The 18,689-nt window shown below is 42.7% G+C and overlaps 1 protein-coding gene across 7 annotated transcripts in view; it reads left to right on the forward strand.

The window, feature by feature from the left end:
• Window positions 1-372: 372 nt before the first annotated feature.
• UBR2 (ubiquitin protein ligase E3 component n-recognin 2) overlaps window positions 373-18,689 on the forward strand; it is a 55,215-nt gene continuing 36,898 nt past the window's right edge. For 3 of the 7 annotated variants that reach the window (XR_008970798.1, XM_057398494.1, XM_057398500.1), the window contains exons 1-8: window positions 388-496; window positions 5,406-5,665; window positions 8,723-8,801; window positions 10,335-10,448; window positions 12,284-12,411; window positions 13,376-13,514; window positions 15,022-15,084; window positions 16,197-16,317. Coding sequence is in view for 6 of the 7 variants with exons in the window: in XM_057398494.1 (XP_057254477.1) it covers window positions 419-496; window positions 5,406-5,665; window positions 8,723-8,801; window positions 10,335-10,448; window positions 12,284-12,411; window positions 13,376-13,514; window positions 15,022-15,084; window positions 16,197-16,317 (982 nt within the window). In the remaining variant the exon portion in view is untranslated. Of the gene's footprint in view, window positions 497-5,405; window positions 5,666-8,722; window positions 8,802-10,334; window positions 10,449-12,283; window positions 12,412-13,375; window positions 13,515-15,021; window positions 15,085-16,196; window positions 16,318-18,689 lie in introns of all 7 variants that reach the window. The other 4 variants (XM_057398495.1, XM_057398499.1, XM_057398497.1 and 1 more) reach the window with 2 other exon arrangements.

Here is an 18,689-nt window from a genome sequence, read left to right on the forward strand (position 1 = left end):
CTTGCTGGCCCCTCTCTCACAGGCAGCACTGACAGGGCGAGCGGGCCTCAGCCTCGGGAGGGGGCAACGAAGCCCTTGCTGGCCCCTCTCTCACAGGCAGCACTGACAGGGCGAGCGGGCCTCAGCCTCGGGAGGGGACACCCGGCGTTGCCCCCTCAACGTTGGAGGAAACGAGCGGGACCAAGGACCGCGCCCGCCCGCCCTCCCCCCAAAGCGCCTCAGGGCACCGCCTCCTCTTTGACCGCTGAGGGTGAACGCGGCGGCGCCAGACTACAGCTCCCAGCGCGCCCCGCGGGCCGTGACGCCAGGCCGAGGCGGGGCGGAAGCGGAAGCGGGTTTCCCTGGCTGCGCGGCCCGGCCCGGCCCGGTTCCGGGTGTCCCTGCCGCGGCGGCGGCGGCGCGGGGGGGGGGGGTTAAGATGGCGGCGGACTTGGAAGCGGAGGTGCAGGCCATTGACAGGAGCCTGCTGGAGTGCTCCGCCGAGGAGATCGCCGTGGTAAGCCGCGGGCCAGCCCGGCGGGGCGAGAAGCGCTTGGGGCGGAGAGAGAAAGGAGCGGGGGCCCGCGGGGCCGGCACCGTCCTGCCGGGCCGGCGGTGGGGCCCTGAGGGCCGGGGTCTGTTTGTGGGGCCGAGCGGGGGTCGGGGGTGCCGCTGGCCCGGCAGGATGCGAGCGCGGCGCTGGCGCCTCTCGCTGCCCTCGGCCCGCTCTTGTCGCCGGCGTCGCTGTTGCAGCGGCGGGGTCCCTCGGAGCGCGCAGCCGGCTTTTCCGGTGGTTGTGGCAGCTCCCAGCCAGCCGCCCAGCGCGGCTGGCTCCGCCGAGGCTTGGCGGGTGAGGACGGCAGCGGGGCCGCCGCTCTGGACCTCTCTCCTTCGCTTGCTGCTTCTTCCCTTCTCCAGGCAGCCGAGAAGTTCACTCCTCCTGCCTCCTGTGCTGCCTTTCCGCTTGCAGTCGTATCTCGACGTGAGAAGGTTCCTTCTCCCCGGTTTATTTAGGTCGATGTCTGCCCGCAAATAAGGTTTTGTAGCGCGGAGTTTACGGGGTTCTGCGTTCTTCTTGGGTATTCAAGATACGCTTCTAACAAAGGCTTGCACTGGTTAAGCTTAGGGCTGTTGGAATGGGGCGTTTGTAGAGGAAATAGTAGTGAAATCGATGTAATAGTTCAAGTAATCTATTCGTGTTGATATACTTCTCTCTCTCTCCTATAAAGAGGAGTTGAAAGTGAAGCAAGGGTGAAGTTTTCAGAGAAACTTTTGTTTCTGGCACAGATGCCAGACGCTTGCGCGTTTGAGGAACTGGGTTGATGTGTTAAAACACTGGGACTGCTCATGTTCATATCTGTAGGTTGAGAACACAAAGAACTGCCTCTGAGTATTTAACAGTGAGAATTACATTGGTTGCTTTCCAGGAGAAAACGTGAGATAGGGGTAGACTGGATGACCTCCAGTGGTCTCTTCCAACCTTAGCCATGCTATGATTCTGTGCTGTGTTAGAATTCAGATTACGCTTGTTATCTTTACAGCGCAGACAGAGGTGTGATCAGATGGCCAAATGTGCATCCTTAGCTATATCCTAGCTAGTTTAGCTCCAGGATTAGGCTTCCTTCTGCTCAACAGCAAGCCAAATAGTTCATGAAGCACTTCATAAAGTAGCCCAAACTAAGCTCAGACTGTCTTGTCTTTGTGCGTAGCAGATTATTTTTGGGTCATGCTATAGATAAGCCCAAGGCAAACGTGCAAAAGTGGAGCATATTAGGAATTCGCTACAGGTACAAGCACCAGCTTAAATTTGGTCACTTCTCTCTCATTTTTATCCTCTGTCATCACTAGCATGAGCTATAATTGGCTTATTACATGTCTTGTTTTCCTAGTATCTCCTTATTTTAGATGTGGATTTAATAGAAGCCCTGATGGACCGTTTGGTCAGTGCTTTTCCAGGGCAGTCAAAAATTGCTGCGGGAGAATGAGGGGGAGGAAGTGACAGGGGATACACTTCCCTCTTTGGGGAGAGTGGAACATTAGTTTTTCTTCCATGTGACTTCAGGTTGGAAGAGAAGACAAACACCATTTGAAAACTTGCCTGAATACAAAATGCTTTTGTTGAAGAAGAGATTGCCACATTTTTGAGTAGTTTCGCTGGAGTCCATTGCCTCCTAGGCAGCACAACACACATACACAATTCTACGTGCACCACAATACTTTGTCTTACCTTCCTGTTTCCTTGCCCTGGTAGCCTGTACTCCTTTCCGATATTCCTTGAGCCAGGAGCTGATTTTCAAAGCCTTATGCACAGTTATGTGTGTAGAACTGGCTCCAAAAGAGGTTTAGGTGTGATGACGTTCAGTGTTGCCACACCTAACTTTCAGGCAACTACTGCCAGAGTTTTTGGGGATGGGAAAGCTGTTTACCCGAGGAACAAGAATTTTCTCTGGCTAGGTATTTGTCTGAGCTTGTAGGGTAGCTAATGTGCGTGGTGTATGTTCTAGGTAGAACTCAGTAGTGTATTGCTGCATTAAAAAGCTGAAATTAAAAGTACTTCTTTTTTTCCTGAGAAAAATGCAGGTGTAATAACACGTGCCCTAGAAAGAAATCTAAAAATGATCTTATTAAATGGAAAACATAGAAGAGACAAACTCAGTTCCACTGTGATTAGGTCAGTTCCTGGTGGTAGGAGATACTTGGCACAAATGGTGAAAGGAGAGGAAAAGATTAATGAGCTGGGGGAAATAAGCAGACATGAAAACCTTACCCATTTGTGTGGTATTCTCTGGATCCTGGTGAGATTATCTGTAAACTTCTGGATTGTTGGATGTGGCTTTTCGGCAACCTTTTCCCATGGACTTCCTCGGAAAAAGGCTGCCTGAATAAAAATAATTGATCAATACAGAAAGCCCTAGTAGATTGTTTGTGATTTTTAATGATTCCAACTTAAGGAAAGAGAACTGAGGAGAAAGCATCTTGGTCTACTAAGGGCTGTGCTTAACAAGTAAGTTGTTTGGTTTTTTTAGTATCAATTTCTGCTTTAGAAAATGTAGTCCAGTAAATTAATATTAATGATCAGTAATGAAATTAATATTAGTAAGTGAACAGTATGTTAAAAAAACCCAAGGGCTAAGTGCTGCGCTGCCTCTGGCTGTATCCTAAGGAACTTAGTACAACCATTGTCTCAATCATAACTTCTTTAGAGTAAGCCATAAATAATTCAGAGTAAATCAAGCTGTAACATTTGATTACCAAACCCACTTGTTTTGGTATAATTAATTCTTGGTTTCCATGTACAGTTTTAGGTTGATTCCAAATTCTTGTTCCGAAGTTGCCAGGGGGTATCTGGTTGTCATATTTACAATGAGAAATGGCAGACTAAGGCTGTTTATGTAACACAGGATTTAATCAGTGCACGCTTGCATTATGGGCTTGCTCCCAGTTGTTTATTTTAAAAGCCTTGCAACCTTAATTTACAGTTTGAACTTTTATAAAGTTGTAATCCATAAGGCAGACATAAAACAAATGTTGTCCTAGAGGGTTGTTTTACTCCGTGTGCATTCAAGGGAAAAAAATCCCAAACAACTCAGCAACTGGCAGGAGCAGTGAGTTTTTCCGTGGCTTATGGCAGCTGCAAATCTTTGTCTGTTGGCTTTTAAAAACCTTTGTCAACATTGTTTTTTACAATTCATTGATTAAGAGAATTGTGGTGGGTTGGCCCTGGCTCGATGCCAGGTGCCCACCAAAGCCGCTCTGTCACTGCCCTCCTCAGCCACACAGGGGAGAGTAAAGACACCAAAAGGCTCGTGGGTCGAGACAAGGACAGGGAGAGACACTCACCAGTTACCAGCACAGGCAGAACAGACCCCACTGGGGGACATTGAGTTGTTACCAATCAAACCACAGCAGGATGATGAGAAATGAACCAAATCTTACAACACCTTCTCCCCACCCCTCCCTTCTTCCCAGGCTCAACTTCGCTCCCAAATCCTCCACTTCCTCCCCCCCCGAGTGCCACAGGGGATGGGAATGGGGGTTGTGGTCAGTTCATCACACGTTGTCTCTGCTGCTCCTTCCTCCCCAGGGGAGAGGACTCCTCACACTCCTCCCCTGCTCCAGAGTGGGGTCCCTTCACAGGAGCCAATTCCTGCATGAACTTCAGCACGAGTCCTTCCCATGGGCTGCAGTTCTCAAACTGCCCCAGCTTGGGTCCCTTCCATGGGGTGCATCCTTCAGGAAGAGGCTGCTCCAGCCTGGGTCCCTTCTCCAGGTGCATCCTTCAGGAACAGGCTGCTCCAATGTGGGTCCTCTTTGGGGTCAGAGCTTCTGCAGCAAACCTGCTCCACTGTGGGCTCCTCTGTCCACAGGCCACAGGTCTTGCCAGGAGCCTGCTTCAGTGTGGGCTTCCCATGGGATTACAGCTTTCTTTGGACATCCCCCTGCTCTGGCGTAGGGTCCCCTATGGGCTGCAGGTGGAAATCTGCTCCCCCATTAACCTCCATGGGCTGTGGGGCACAGCTGCCTCCCCATAGGCTGCACCGCAGGCTGCAGGGGAATCTCTGCTCTGGAGCACCTCTTCCCCTCCTTCACGAACCCTGGTGTCTGCAGAGCTGTTTCACAATTGTTCAGGTGTTTTTTTCTTACTCTCCCTTCTTTAATCTGTTATCCCAGAGGCACTACCACCATCACTGATGGGCTCAGCCTTGGCCTGTGGTAGGTCTGTCTTGGAGCCGGCTGCACTGGCTCTGTTGGACATAGAGGAAGCCACCTCTGCAGTCCCCGTCGTCCCCCCGCTACCAAAACTTGAGGCCACACAAACCCAGTCCAGGAATTCATGGGTCTAACATCACACTTGAAATAGTAATCCAGTTAAGTTATTTTGGTGGTAGGAGAAACCAAGTCCCTTTAATTTTCATAGGTGATGTGTTGAAATTCAATGAGAGGGACCATTACCTAATGCTGTGTTTGCCATTCTCCTTGTACTTGCTGTCTTTGCCTGTTCCTTGCCAATTCCAGGCTTCTGTTCCTCCTGTGTCCCCAGCTGGCAGCATCAGCCTGCACTCAGAGAAATGCAACCAGCATAGTCTGGGCCTTATCCTAACAGTCACTGCTAATCTTGGACATTTTCCTGGTCATGCATCCCAGAGGAAAATTTGTAACATTTTGGTCTCTTAAATCTTGTGGTTTTGCAGAGAATTTTGTGTGCCAAAAGGATAAAATGTGCAAGCAGGGAAGCTAATGATTCCTTCCTTAATGTCTTTCTGATCATCTAGATTTCACACTTAGAAGGAAGCGTGGCTTTCTAGCTTTGCATTGCCGGTTTAGATCGTTTGATTTAGAAATTAAAAAGTTATCTTGATGCTAGAACTGTGATTGGTGTTTTTATTAATGAGCAATCTGTGTTCTTATTCCTTTTCATTTGAAAGAAATGGCTACAAGCAAATGACCTTCAGAAAGAAGTATACCAGCATCTGGCCTACTATGTACCAAAAATTTACTGCAGGGGGCCTAACCCTGCCCCACAAAAGGAAGACATGCTGGCACAACACGTTCTGCTGGGACCAATGGAATGGTACCTCTGTGGGGAAGATCCTGCATTTGGTTTTCCAAAGCTTGAGCAAGCAAACAAACCTTCCCATCTCTGTGGCCGTGTTTTTAAAGTGGGAGAGCCTACGTATTCTTGCAGGTAGTTCAGTTGAGCATTGTGAAGCGTTTAGAATTTGGAGTATTTATAATTTTGGGGAATGTTTTTCAGTAAGAATACACTGTCCTCGTGAAAAGTTCATATCCCAAATGTAGTTCAAAGTAACCTTGCAGTGTTTCATGACAGCTGGAACCAGGGGAAAACGAACGCACTACGGATCTGTAAATGGGAAAATACGAGTTAGCAAAATGTTGAGTGTTTTCTGTACAAAAGAAATGTAAGACTCTTCATCAGGGACTGCAGCGATAGGACAAGGGGTGATGGGTTCAAACTGAAAGAGGGCAGGTTCAGGTTAGATCTAAGGCAGAAGCTCTTCCCTGTGAGGGTGCTGAGGCGCTGGCACAGGGTGCCCAGAGAAGCTGTGGCTGCCCCATCCCTGGCAGTGTTCAAGGCCAGGCTTGGAGCAAGCTGCTCTAGTGGAAGGTGGGGTTGGAACTGGGTGATCTTAAGGTCCCTTCCAACACAAACCAGTCTGGGGTTCTGTGACAAGATTAAGAAAGTGGTTGGGGTAAACTAACTGTCAGTGTTATTTAAGCTCATTAATCGGAAGTAAGTGGGCAGGTTTGTGTGCATGTTATTGAGGTGTTTAAGAACAACTGTCAGAGTTGATCCTGTATTTTTGACCATTTTCCGTGACCTGTTCAACCAATCTATTGGATGCTAAAATGGGAGTACCAGCTTCTTGTTCCATCCCTACCTCTATCTTTAGGTCTCTCTAAAAAATACCATTTTACTTGAAAGAAGACAGGAAACCACTAACCAATTCCAAATAGCTAAAATAGCTTCAGTTTTAAGCCAGTGTATTCCTAGCTGTGTATTCATTACCTTATCTTCTCTTTCCTGAAATGTCTGTAGTTTAAGTTTAGTTTGTACCCTCTCTGCCACATATTCTTCTTGGTTTGTGTGTTTTTTCTACCATTCTCTCAGACACTTGAACACTTAGTGGGTTGGCAGAGGGAGGGTTATGTCTCTTTCATTGCAAGGTTTTGTTTTTCTGGGTTTTCATCCCCTTCATTTAGGGGATGGAAATGATCTTAGACAAATGTTACCCTCTAGTAGCCTCCTCTTCTAGAAACATGATACCTTATTGGCCTTACTCTCTGAAGTTCTCTTTCAGGGTGGACTTGAGATAGTTTACTTGGTAAGGTGCCTCTTCAAGTAGAATAGGGTAGGGAGGATGAAGACTTTCAAGAGGCTATAAAAAGAATTTCCAGAGCTTCTTTAGTACCTTTGTATGAAATCTGGTCCCAAAGAACTGAAAAAACAGAAGTAATTTGAAGTCAAATTGCAGCCTAGAAGTAATATGTTAGTGAATGAATTCTCTTCATACGTACTAATGAAAACTGGGGGAGTTCTGTTAATTTCTTTTAAACACCTGCTTTTTCAAGACAAACAACATATAAATGATATCCTTGGGAATACTGTCAGGTATGTTGAAAACAGAATAGCGCAAGCCATTGGTGTAGAATTTAGAGAATGAGTGAATGTACTATTCGTACTCAGGGTCTTCAAACAGAAAAAAGATTTAAATACAGCAGTATAATCATAATGTCGTTCAGGTCAGAAAGGATGTCTTTGTAGGCCATCTTATCCAATATTCCGCTCGAGTCAGGGTCAAAAGTCATTACAAAATATTTTTGCTGTTGCTCTTATCAAGGTAGAGTTTCATCTTCTTTGGATTAAGTCGAGAACATAGATGTAAGACTGTTCATGTTTCCTGTTGTGCATCAACAGTTTTCTTCGATTTGTAGCTGGTAATGAAGAAGAGTGAGAGCTTAAACTTTTGTGGGATACAGAAAAAAGATGGTCTTCTGAGTCCATGAGATCCAGTAATAGCAGTGGCTTTTCTGTCCAGTTGGGAAGCTTACAGGTCTGCTTTTAAGTGTAGGCATCCTTGGCAGGTGGTACTGAATTTGTAAGTATACTGCCACAGGTTTAGAGCTCTGAAGAATCAGTACCCACTATTGTAGAACTGATCTGCACAGTCTTACAGGTATATTGTTGCAATAAGTTTATTTTTTTTAATTTAAGGAGAATTACTATGAAACACAAATTAATCTAAGTCAGAAGAGCTTCATATCATTGTACTTTGACATTTTCACCTTCTGTGGCTCCTCTAAAGAAAACAAATGTGAAAATGGTACTTCATGCAGAGTAAGTCCTGGTTGCCTGGTTATCTTTCAGTGATTAACCTGGTTGAATTTATTTGGTGAAATGAAATGAAGAGAACTCTTGATAGTAACATTTCATAGGAGCTCTGGTGTTTTCTTTTAAACAAAATAAATTGCTTCTCTGGATTCTTGTTCTAAGAATAACCATCGTAAGACATTCATTCTTTTGGTAGTTATTTCTACATTGCAAAACCTGACTCCCTTAATCTTGAGGTGCTTTAAGTCAGTTGTGTTACACGCGTTCACCTATTTTCAGTGCTCCTCAGGGAGACTAAATATAATGCATAATTCTCTCATTCATACGTTTACCCCCTTTTGCTCAAAATATTTCTTCTATCTGCTATAGCAGTGCTTGTAGACAGGACCTTACGGTCTGTGATCTCCTGGTTCAGGAAACTGCATTCTTGGACCTCTTCAGTGAGCTCGTAGGGCTAATCTTAGAAGCAGAGTATTGATGTAATCTCTTGTGTGCTATCTTTCTTTGAGTGTTCAGTGCAAAAAGTGTTTTCTCCAGTTGCTGGAGGTTGATAGTGCTTGTACTCTACTTGAGAGAGCTTGCTTGGGTTTATACCATGTTCTGGAATTCATCTGTTTACTTGCTTGTATACTGGTCTCATCCGTTGAAGTCAACGGCTATATTGCCCAAGCATGCATGCTGCTCAAGCAATGTTGTAAAACCTCTTCTTTTATGAGAACAGATGATTTTATTCTTCACTTGTTTCCCTCCCTCTTTCAGGATAATCTGTGCTTTAGTCGGGGGGTTCATTGGTGATATTTGAAAGTTACCTGCTGTAAAAAGTGTGCTTAAAGGCAAGCCCATTTGTTTAACACTGCTTTTTTGTTGTTGTTCATTTCTCGGTGTTTTCAGGGACTGTGCAGTTGACCCAACTTGTGTGCTATGCATGGAGTGCTTTCTTGGAAGTATTCACAGAGAGCACCGATACAGGGTTAGTAATACTGCTGGAATATGTGTTGTAGTCATCAATTTTGCATGTGTATGAAACTCCTTGGTTAATAATGTAGAATTCCAAAATGTTGGATGGACACAAAGTTTGGAATTCTGTCTGCAATAATCTTCCAAGAACTTGAGTGTTTTGATGCAAGTGTAAATTCTGAAAGTTAACACTTGAAAGTATCGAGCAATTACGTTTTATGCGCACCAGTTAAGCTTACAAATGTGTGTTATCTTTAAGATGTGAATTGGATACAGGATTAGAGTTGGTTTTTGACTTTATTTCGCCGTGATGTTTGACTATCTTTAAAGGAATTGAAAAACTTTGAATAAGAAACCTCTTTTACCAAAACCTAGTTTTTTTTAAACTTCTGAACTATTATCAAAATCTGTACGATAGCAGCATTTTTGTTTGCTTTTGAACATAAAATAGAAAACTAAAACTGTAGATGCTGTTTATTTTAGTAATATACTGCTATTAGTAGTAGAGGTGAGTTAAAAATAACCCTGCAAAGAATACCCAAGAAGGCCTTGGTGTGGTTTTAAACTATGAAGCTGAGTGAAAACTCTCAGTGCAGCCTTTCTGTAGATCAGTTTCTGACAGGACTGCCCTGCTGTTAATGTCAGTCTGATCACACTGCATGCTTACACTGAGCTTTAGGATTTAGGAAAAAACAACACCCCAAACACCAAGCAAAACCCCAAAACAAAACCCAAAACCCCAAACTAGAAACCCAGCCCAATTTGCTAATACCAGCATGCTTCTTGGATGCAGGTTTTCAGTTTGCAGGCATAGTGAATTAGCAAGTCTAGGTGACATCCAAAAGTGCAAGCAAATGTCCTTTCCAGTGTCCATCTGTAGGGTGCACCTGTATATACAAAAGGTACCTGTATGCCAAAAACAGGCACAAGCGGAATTCTTCTATAAATCAGTTAATAGTTGTGGTTCAAAAAAAGTATTATTACACCTCTTAATTTGAGGTGGTCTTAGCCTTAAAATAAATGGTACTAAACCAGTGTCAATATATCATTAGTTTTCAGCTACTTTTTTTCTGTGCTTGCTGAGACTTACGTGAACAGTGTAAGTTTTGTCTGTGAACTCCTTTCACTAAAAGCAGCACATCTTTTGCTTGCTGTGTAATAGTGCTATGTGAAACAATTCAGCTTTGTTCAGATTAAACCTGAGAATCTGGAATAGTGCAGATGGCATTGCAAGTCGTAGAATTAAAACCCCTGGCGTCCAGGAGAACCCCGCAGCCCTGAGGTGGGGCAGGGGGTTGGAAGTTTGGGTGATTTTGTTTGATTTTTGTGGGGTGTTCTTTACTTTTCTTTTGGCATAAGCAAACTGATGAAGGAGAAGAGCTTTCAGCCACCATAGAAGCAGACACATTTTCACTGTGCTACTTCAGTAGGGTACTGGCTAAAGCTTCGTCATGCTTTTGTAGTTTAGCTGTGACTACTCATGTCTTAATGTGCGTGTATGTGTATGCATATTCACCTGAACTGCTTTGTTTTAAAATATTTGTAGATGACAACATCAGGTGGAGGAGGTTTCTGTGACTGTGGTGATACAGAAGCTTGGAAAGAAGGTCCTTACTGTCAAAAGCATGAAATTAACACTTCAGAGACTGCAGAAGAAGAGGTAATAACAGTTGAGGCATTGTGTTTCAAAACATCAGCCGTGTATGTATGTGTGTATATATAAATTATTCATATGAAGTTATTTTCAGTCTTGTATACCATGCATGAGAGGTGGGAGGAACTTCAGTAGTAGTATTTGAACCTCACTGTGTTAGACAAAATTAGTGTCCAACTTAAAGAGCTATTTAGAATTACATTTTCTACTTAAAGGCTTCATTTTATATGTTCTTGGTTGCCTCTGTAGCTTTAGTTCTGTTTCTTTGTTCTTCTGTCCTATTCTGAAAGGTGAAGGGAGTCTGCCTTGTGATCATGTGCATGAAGAAGCCAAGTTAAGCTGTCTGTGCTATATGCGTTCTGATTCTTACCAAAGCAAAGTGCACAGGTTTTTTAAATCAAAGCAACTTGCTGTTAAAGGAAAGCCATAATGGTGATATGAGTAGAGGTCTATAAAAGCTTGTTTGGTGGTGGAGAAGGTAAATAGACAGCAGTACTAGTGCAGGTGAACTGCTGACTGTCAAGGGGCTCCTGGAGGTAATGCAGACTTAAGTTCTGGAAAGATTGTTGTGACAATTTTTATACAACAGAAGCTGTGGTGAAACACAAAATTAGGTGCTAGGTAATCATAAACCAGGGACTGGGCTACTGTGAAACATTTTAATTGGCTAGCAGTTACACATACCTCAAAATATCAAATGAGGAATTGAGTCAGTGACCCAGTATATGCCAGGTGACCTGCAGGGCGTGCAGTGTTCCCTTTCTAGCTTTGTAGAACAGGGACTCATTGCTCTGAACATCAAACATTTGAACTAGTAGAAGAATAATCCTTTCAGAGGAGACTTAAATGTTTTCTGTTCACACACAAATCCCTTGAAATGGATTGGAAGGAAATGGCAGCGGTGCCTGTACTCTACCTGATTCAGAGTTAGCAGTGGTTCTCATTTGCTGCTCCAAAAAAGTAGGCTTTGCAGACTGAGGCAGCACTCTTCTCCCTTTCCCTCCTCACGTCAGTTCCCCCTCCTGCAGCAGCAGCAATTCTGCTCTGGCAGAGAGAGGAGGATGAGTTTGTAGCGGCTGCTGCTGATGTCGAATGGAGAGCACGCTGAAGAGCGCATAACAAAGACAAGTGGGTGCATAGACCGCGTACAAAAGGGGAATAGCCCATTGTAAACAAGACTGGGACATGGGGAGCTCATTATCCCAACCCAAACCATTCTATGATTATGAAATGCATAGATATATATAGGTATTCTGTTATTCATATACCACAGCCTGTTAGAGATGTGGAGCATCTGTCATGGTCCCAGTGTGCTGGATGTTGTAGAAACTTGGATAGGTAAGACTTCTTGCCTCTCGATGCATGTACATAAAACAAGGCGATATATCCATATATAATGTACATATATAATATGTATGGCTATATCCAGCAGTTTACTAATATTGGTAAGTGGGACAAAATATGGAGTGATTTCCAATTCTGTTTTGAAGACGTTGTGGTAAAAGCAGATTTTCTTACAGCTGAAGTTAGAAGATCTTCAGAACTATCTTAGAAGGTGGGAACAATGACAGTGAAAATGGAGAAGTGAGTGGAAATTTGAGTGATTAGAGACCAGTTAACATTTAGGTATTGAATGCTGGGTTACTGCTTTGGCGGTTGTCACTGAAGAACTGGAAGAAGGAAACTGGATGATTCGTGACTCTATTCCTTTCAAATGTGAGGTCATTTAGAGCAAGTGGTTAAAGACGCTTGCATCATCTTTGACAGAGAGGTGCAAATGTGACAATTTCTGTTCTGAATTTCATTTAAGTTCCCAATTGCTCTTTTTATTTATTTTCCAGGACCCTCTTGTGCACTTACCAGAAGATATGGTAGCAAGAGCTTATAATATTTTTGCCATCACATTTAAATATGCAGTAGATATATTAACATGGGAAAAGGAAAATGAATTGCCTGGCCTAGAAATGATGTAAGTATAGTCCTTGTCTTCTGCCTCTTAAAGGTTTGCAGATATTAACAATAGCAGATGCAGATTTTGATTTTTAGGTACTTTTTCTGCCTTTCCTAAATTGGCAGGAATATTTTGCAAATAATTATAATAGATTTGTTTTCTCATATTTTTTTATTTGTGTGATTATAAAGCCCCTTTCTCTCCATACTGATGATGAAACAATATCTTTGTGATACCTTTGTTTTCTTAACATTGAAAAGGAAGTACTAGCAAAATTCAACACTGTAAAAGAAGTTGCAGGTTAATTTTTAATGATCCAAGTTACTGAAATTCTGATGGAAAAAGCATTTTGTGCTTTTGGTGATCCACTAACGAATTTTGCAGCATTCAGACTGTTTAAGTGGATTGTAGCATCACAGTTATCATGGATTCATTTGTTAGTATCTTTGTGTTGTGTGAGTAAGAATGCTGTGTAACTAAAGGATGGGAATCAAAAGATTGCACTGAATCTGTGTAAGCTTCCTAAGTTGTGGTTTTGAGGATCGTGGAGTTTGGGCTTTTTAAGAGCCTGCCAAGGTCTTGTTGTCTAATAGTACTTTTATGCCATATCAGGGAACCAGGTGTGGTAAAATAACGCCACTACGGGTGACGTCTCTCAGAAGCTATGGGGAATGCATTGAGCACAGCTGCACTGGAAGGCAAAGCGTTCTTAGTAGGAAACTGTCAAGTCATAATCAACAAATGTTGACAAATAATACTCAGACTAAAGTGTTGTCTTGAGATTTCACTCGTTTGGGACTTAATTCTGCAGGAAAGGTGCACGTTCCTGTAGAAGTTAGGGGTGGTCAGATTGAGATGTTCCAGTATAGCAAAGGAAGCTCAGGCTTGGGTTGTCTGCATGTTAGAAAACTTGGTTAACCTAGAAGTTTGTATTTAAAATTGCATTACTTTGAATTATATAAATTCAATCCTTGCTTTGAAGCGAGAAGAGTGACACTTACTACTGCATGCTGTTTAATGATGAAGTCCATACCTATGAACAAGTTATTTATACTCTTCAGAAGGCTGTCAACTGCACACAGAAGGAAGCTATTGGTTTTGCAACAACAGTAGATAGAGATGTAAGTAAATGTATTGCTAGAACCTGTGCTTACACTTACCCTAATGTTGACTTGATATGACTACATTTACTTTAGTTTCTTTTCCCAAAATGTGGTTAATGTATTTGAGCCCTGTGTGTCAGGTCACCCTGAAATACGTTAGTAACTCGTTGGCTAATCCAAACCAGACCTAATACTGAGTATATCTCAGTGTTAATGAGTGTAACTGTACCCCAGTAAGCATTGGGAGGGTAGATAGCAGGCTGTATCTTGCTGCCGTGTGAAGGACAGGTAGCAGATTTAGCTCATCCCTTACTGTACACCAGGGAGCTGACATTGAAAGAGCCCCTGTATGTGCTCCTGAGCGTTGGAAATGTTTCTCAGAGAAACACCAGTCAACTGTGGGGGATAAAATCCTTAATTGACTGCTTTTGCTCCCGGGCTCATGGAAATATTTGTGTTTGTTTTGGTTTTAATTTCATTTTCTTTTTCATCATTGTCAGATGAGAATGGCAGGAAGAGATAATACATTTCATGCAGTGGTTAGAAAGAACAATGAGCTCATGCTGAATATAATTTTAACTACTATGTTGGTGTCAGCTGTGTTTGCATTGTGGCTTGTGTGCCTTTTTTCCAAGAAAGGGACAATTTCTGGGGACAACTGCATCTTGCTATTTGTGCCATAGGCCTCTAAGCAGCTGCTGTGAAAATGAGTGGCCTTTTTATATTGGTTTTTATATTGTTTTGTTTGCTTGTGCCTTTTGGGGGGGCTGCTGTGGGGAGGAGGGCTCTTCCAAAACGGCAAGGAGAATTGTCGTTTTGGGTTGTTAAAGTACCTCAAGGATGGCGGTGGGAAAGGAAATACAACTACTTTATATTACTTAACACTGAACTAGACTTCGGTTTTATATTACCACTACTCTGTGCTATCGGTAACCAAAAGATTTGCTATTGATCTCTGAGGATGTGCTGACTTGAGCACATGCTGTGGATTTATAGGATGCACTTTGGTGTTTTTTCCCTTCTGGTGTTCTCTGCCCTCATCCTAAATATGAATCCTTATATACTTGTGCATGTGTGTACGTATCTAAAAGAAATGAGGAGGTTATGCCTGAAACAGTGATTTGGCATCAGACCAGATCTGAAATCTCAGTAAGCTATTCTGTCTGTAAGACATTATAAATCCAGTCAGCTATTTCAATGGATGTGTTTACAGTATAGAAAGATGGAAAGCCTTCCAATTTGGAAATAAATCAGGGGCTTTATTTGTATGTTTAGAAGACCAGTTAGCTTTAGTATCTGCTTTTTAAAGGCTTTGAAATGCCTGAAGTATCTTTAAATGCATTAGTACTAAGGATAAGTTTTCAGTATTTGAAATGTGTGATGGTTACATCTTGGTACACACAGAAAGTGAGAGTGGTTAACGTGTGTCTGAAACTGTTACTGTATCTTTTATACTCATGTAAAACAGCATTTGAACTTCTTGTTCAGAACCTGGTGGTAATGTTACTCCTTTACCCATTTCAAGGGACGTAGGTCTGTTCGGTACGGAGACTTCCAGTACTGCGATCAAGCAAAATCGGTCATTGTGGTAAGTAAAATTGTTTGCTTGTTTGCCTCATCTTTGCCTCAGTGTGCCTAGTAGAGGTATCAAAATACAGGTTGAGGCTCTGGTTTTATTTATTTGTCTACTCTGGTCTACCTTACGACCAAAATCATTTCCTAAAAAGAAGCTCCTAGACAGCTTTTCCCATCAGTAAACAGAGTGTGATCAGGAACTTCCAATGTCATCTTTCAGAACTGCATGTCAGTTCAGGTCAGTGAAGTTAAACTCTTCTAGTTTTACTCGTATAGCATGAAGTTATTTGTGTCTTTCACAGTTAGTGGAAATTGCTACTGGTTGAATCTAAGTGTGAAACTACAAATACCCTTTCATTTTGTGTGTGTGTATTTATGCGTGTGTGTATGTATGCCTAATATCTGTCTGATACAAAGCTCTTCTATGTAAGAACATGGGAAGAATATTTTTCACTTAATTTTTCTTGGACTGCTGCAGTGCAGTACTTAATCATACGAAATAGGAATGCTTTATGTATACTACTACTGCTGAAAAACAAGTACTGCAACTAGTTACTGGCCTTAAACTTATTTTGACAACATTAACTTATCTATAAAGTTGTGTAATGTTTTTAACTTGCCACCTTTGCAAAGAGCAAAGGGCTGTTATGTGTAATGTCTAAGTATTAAGGTTTCTAACAAGGGGAAATGCTTTTTCTTGCTTTAACTCAGTGTGTTTCATTTGTATTTTTGAAAATAGCACGTGGGCCATCAGTTTCTTGCCTTGGTGTGTGACTTGCATATCATAGGAGGAACAAATATGCATGGCTATGTTAGGTTGTGTGGGCCTGCTTATCAGTAAAACGCAGCAGAGCAGTGTGTACGTTGATAAGAGGCCAAGAGTGGAAAATGGATTGGCCTAAATATGTTGATACTGCATAAAATAAGGTCTTTGAAATATTAGTAGGTTAAACGAAGTTTGAACTTTCTTGGTTTTGTTGCTTCCCTGTGTAGGTGTTAGTAATTAGAATATGTATTGATATTAAAATATCGAAATTAATCATAGGAGTGCTGTGTTTCTGTGCAGAAATGTATGCTAGTCCTCGCTTAAATATGCATTACATCCTTTTTCCTTTTCTTTTTAAGAGAAATACCAGTCGTCAGACAAAGCCATTGAAAGTACAAGTTATGCATTCATCTATTGTTGCCCATCAGAGCTTTGGTCTGAAGCTCCTGACGTGGCTTGGCAGTGTTATTGGATATTCAGGTGGGCAAACTTGAACTTGCTTGAGATAAGTTAGAGAATATTTGTGAGGCAAGCTGAATTCCTAAAGCGGTTTTATCCACTTCTTTCAGATGTGTAATGTATAAGGCAAAGCTATTAATAACTTGTCAGACTTCATTCTGTTTTCTCTTACTGGAGTGCTGGTCTGAGTTCTAACTTCCACATGAAAGGGCTACCAGTCTTTGTCTCCTTGGGTGCTGTTTTATGTTTGGCTGCTGTTGAGCAGGAACTGAGAATCACTGCCAAATGCTGCATGCCAACGAGCTATTTTTTTCAGTCCCTAGTTCTTTTGAAATGGATGCAGTAAGCTGAAAAGAACCTGATTAGATAAACCAGAGCTATTCAGAAGTAATACACCTGTAAATGTTATCAAGAACTATCAGGAAAGTGTGCTCAGCTGTAAGATTGCATATATGCTCTACGTAGGTTTCTTCAGAGATTATATGTTTTATTAGACTGATAATTGAAAAACTAGCTAGGATTCCAGGCATAGGATCTCTGTATAATGTCATCTTTTTGAAAGATAAGTGCTTTATGTTGGTATAAGTTTATTTTTAAGGATACATAAATCAAGCTTCTGAAGAGTTCTGGTTGCAGCTTGTTCAACTATTTGCCAGCGTTGCTGGCGCAGATAATAGGTATTCATAGAAAGGGGTGACATAAAGATATTTAATTTCTAAGGTAATTTTTCCTTTCAGTGTAATGTGTAGGCAGGCACTCTTTCTCATACTCCTTAAGCCTCAATTTGTGCCATGTCATCTGTGCCACATGTCAAAGTCACTAATTTTCAGCACTAAATTACAGCTGTAAAAAAGTAAGTTGAATATGTTAATGGAGTATCAAAGTACACACGAAAGCATTGAATATATGCTTTGATTTGTGTGTGTGGTGTTTCTGAAATTCTGCAGAGTTCAGTTCATTAAATATAGTGTCCTTTATGATTCAGAAGGGCAAAACTAAGGTTTGATGGTAAGCGGTATGCATACGTTTTGTCTGACCTATGTGCTCAGCTACTTGAACTGCCTCACACCTTGTGATGCAGATTTGCAGCGTGCTCTGGAGCCTGGTTTTGTGAAATGCACTCTTACAAAAGCTGGTTTCCCTTAGCTTTTTAACAAACATCTAGATTCGGTTACTGTTTGGTGTGCACTTGTAGCCAGGGTGGCCAGTAGTATCCTAGGGTGTATCAGGAGGAGGCCACTGGTTTAGGGAGGTGATTCTCCCACTCTACTGACGCTGGTGAGGCCACATCTGTGTCCAGTTCTGGGCTCCTAAGTACAAGACAGACAAGGAGCTACTGGAGAGGGTCCAGAGGAAGCCACAAGGATGCTCAGGGATCTGGACCATCTCTCTTAGGAGCAGAGATTACAGGAGCTGGGCCTGGTTAGTGCAGAGAACAGCAGCCCGAGAGGGGATCTCATCCATGCAGATAAGTATCTCAAAGGAGGTGCCAGGAGGATGGTGCCAGACTCTTTCCGGTGGTGTCCATCGACAGGATGAGAAGCAATGGCCATAAAGTGAACCACAACAAGAGTCAGCTCAACACAAGGAAGAACTTCTTTATGTGAGGGTGGCAGAGCCCTGGCACCGGCTGCCCAGGGGGGTTGTGGAGTCTCCCTCTCTGGAGCCATCCCAAACCTGCCTGGACACGTTCCTGTGTGCCCTGCTCTGGGTGGCCCTGCCTTGGCAGGGGTTGAGCTGTTTTTGCTCCAGAGGGCCCTTCCAGCGCTGATGGTTCTGGGATTCGGTGATCTGCAAGATAGGGTGACAGAATTACACTGCTTGACCAAATGGCATTGGCAGGTGGACGGGTCTTCTGCTGTGCCACAAGCTTAGGTTGAATGATTGTTGTGAAATGAGCATCAGACTCTGTCTGAATAAAGTGAGAAACCTTACTATGGACCTGTGTCACAAGCTTGAATACCACATTCTTTCTAGCAAGTGTCAGTTCTTCAGCAATAAGTATCTGTTGAACAATAAAGTAGTTTACATTGATTTGTTACGCTTCGTAACAGTAGTTGGAATTGAACTCTGCAAGGCAGAAATAGCCCCCAAACTGCTGTAGGGGTTTACAGACTGTCTAGAAGTGCACGTTGTATGGTACACATGGCACTAGGCCACTGTCAGCCTGAGAGAAGCTGAGGTGGCTCAACAGAGAGCAGAAATAAGGGCTAATGCATGTGAGTCCTGGAGCGGCATCAGTGAATACGTATCACTTGCAGCACAAAGTGAGGTTGGACACTGCTCTGAACACGTCTGTGTTGAGTTCTGTTGCAGAGGCAGGCTTCCTTGCAAGCATATAGTTAGTTACATGGTCATATAATAACAATTATTACTGCTTTCCACTAGAAGAA

This window comes from Pezoporus wallicus, unplaced genomic scaffold, assembly GCF_028554395.1.
Source record: "Pezoporus wallicus isolate ANWC-B61680 ecotype Strahan unplaced genomic scaffold, APGP_CSIRO_Pwel_v1 contig_11493, whole genome shotgun sequence".
Classification (NCBI taxonomy): domain Eukaryota; kingdom Metazoa; phylum Chordata; class Aves; order Psittaciformes; family Psittacidae; genus Pezoporus; species Pezoporus wallicus.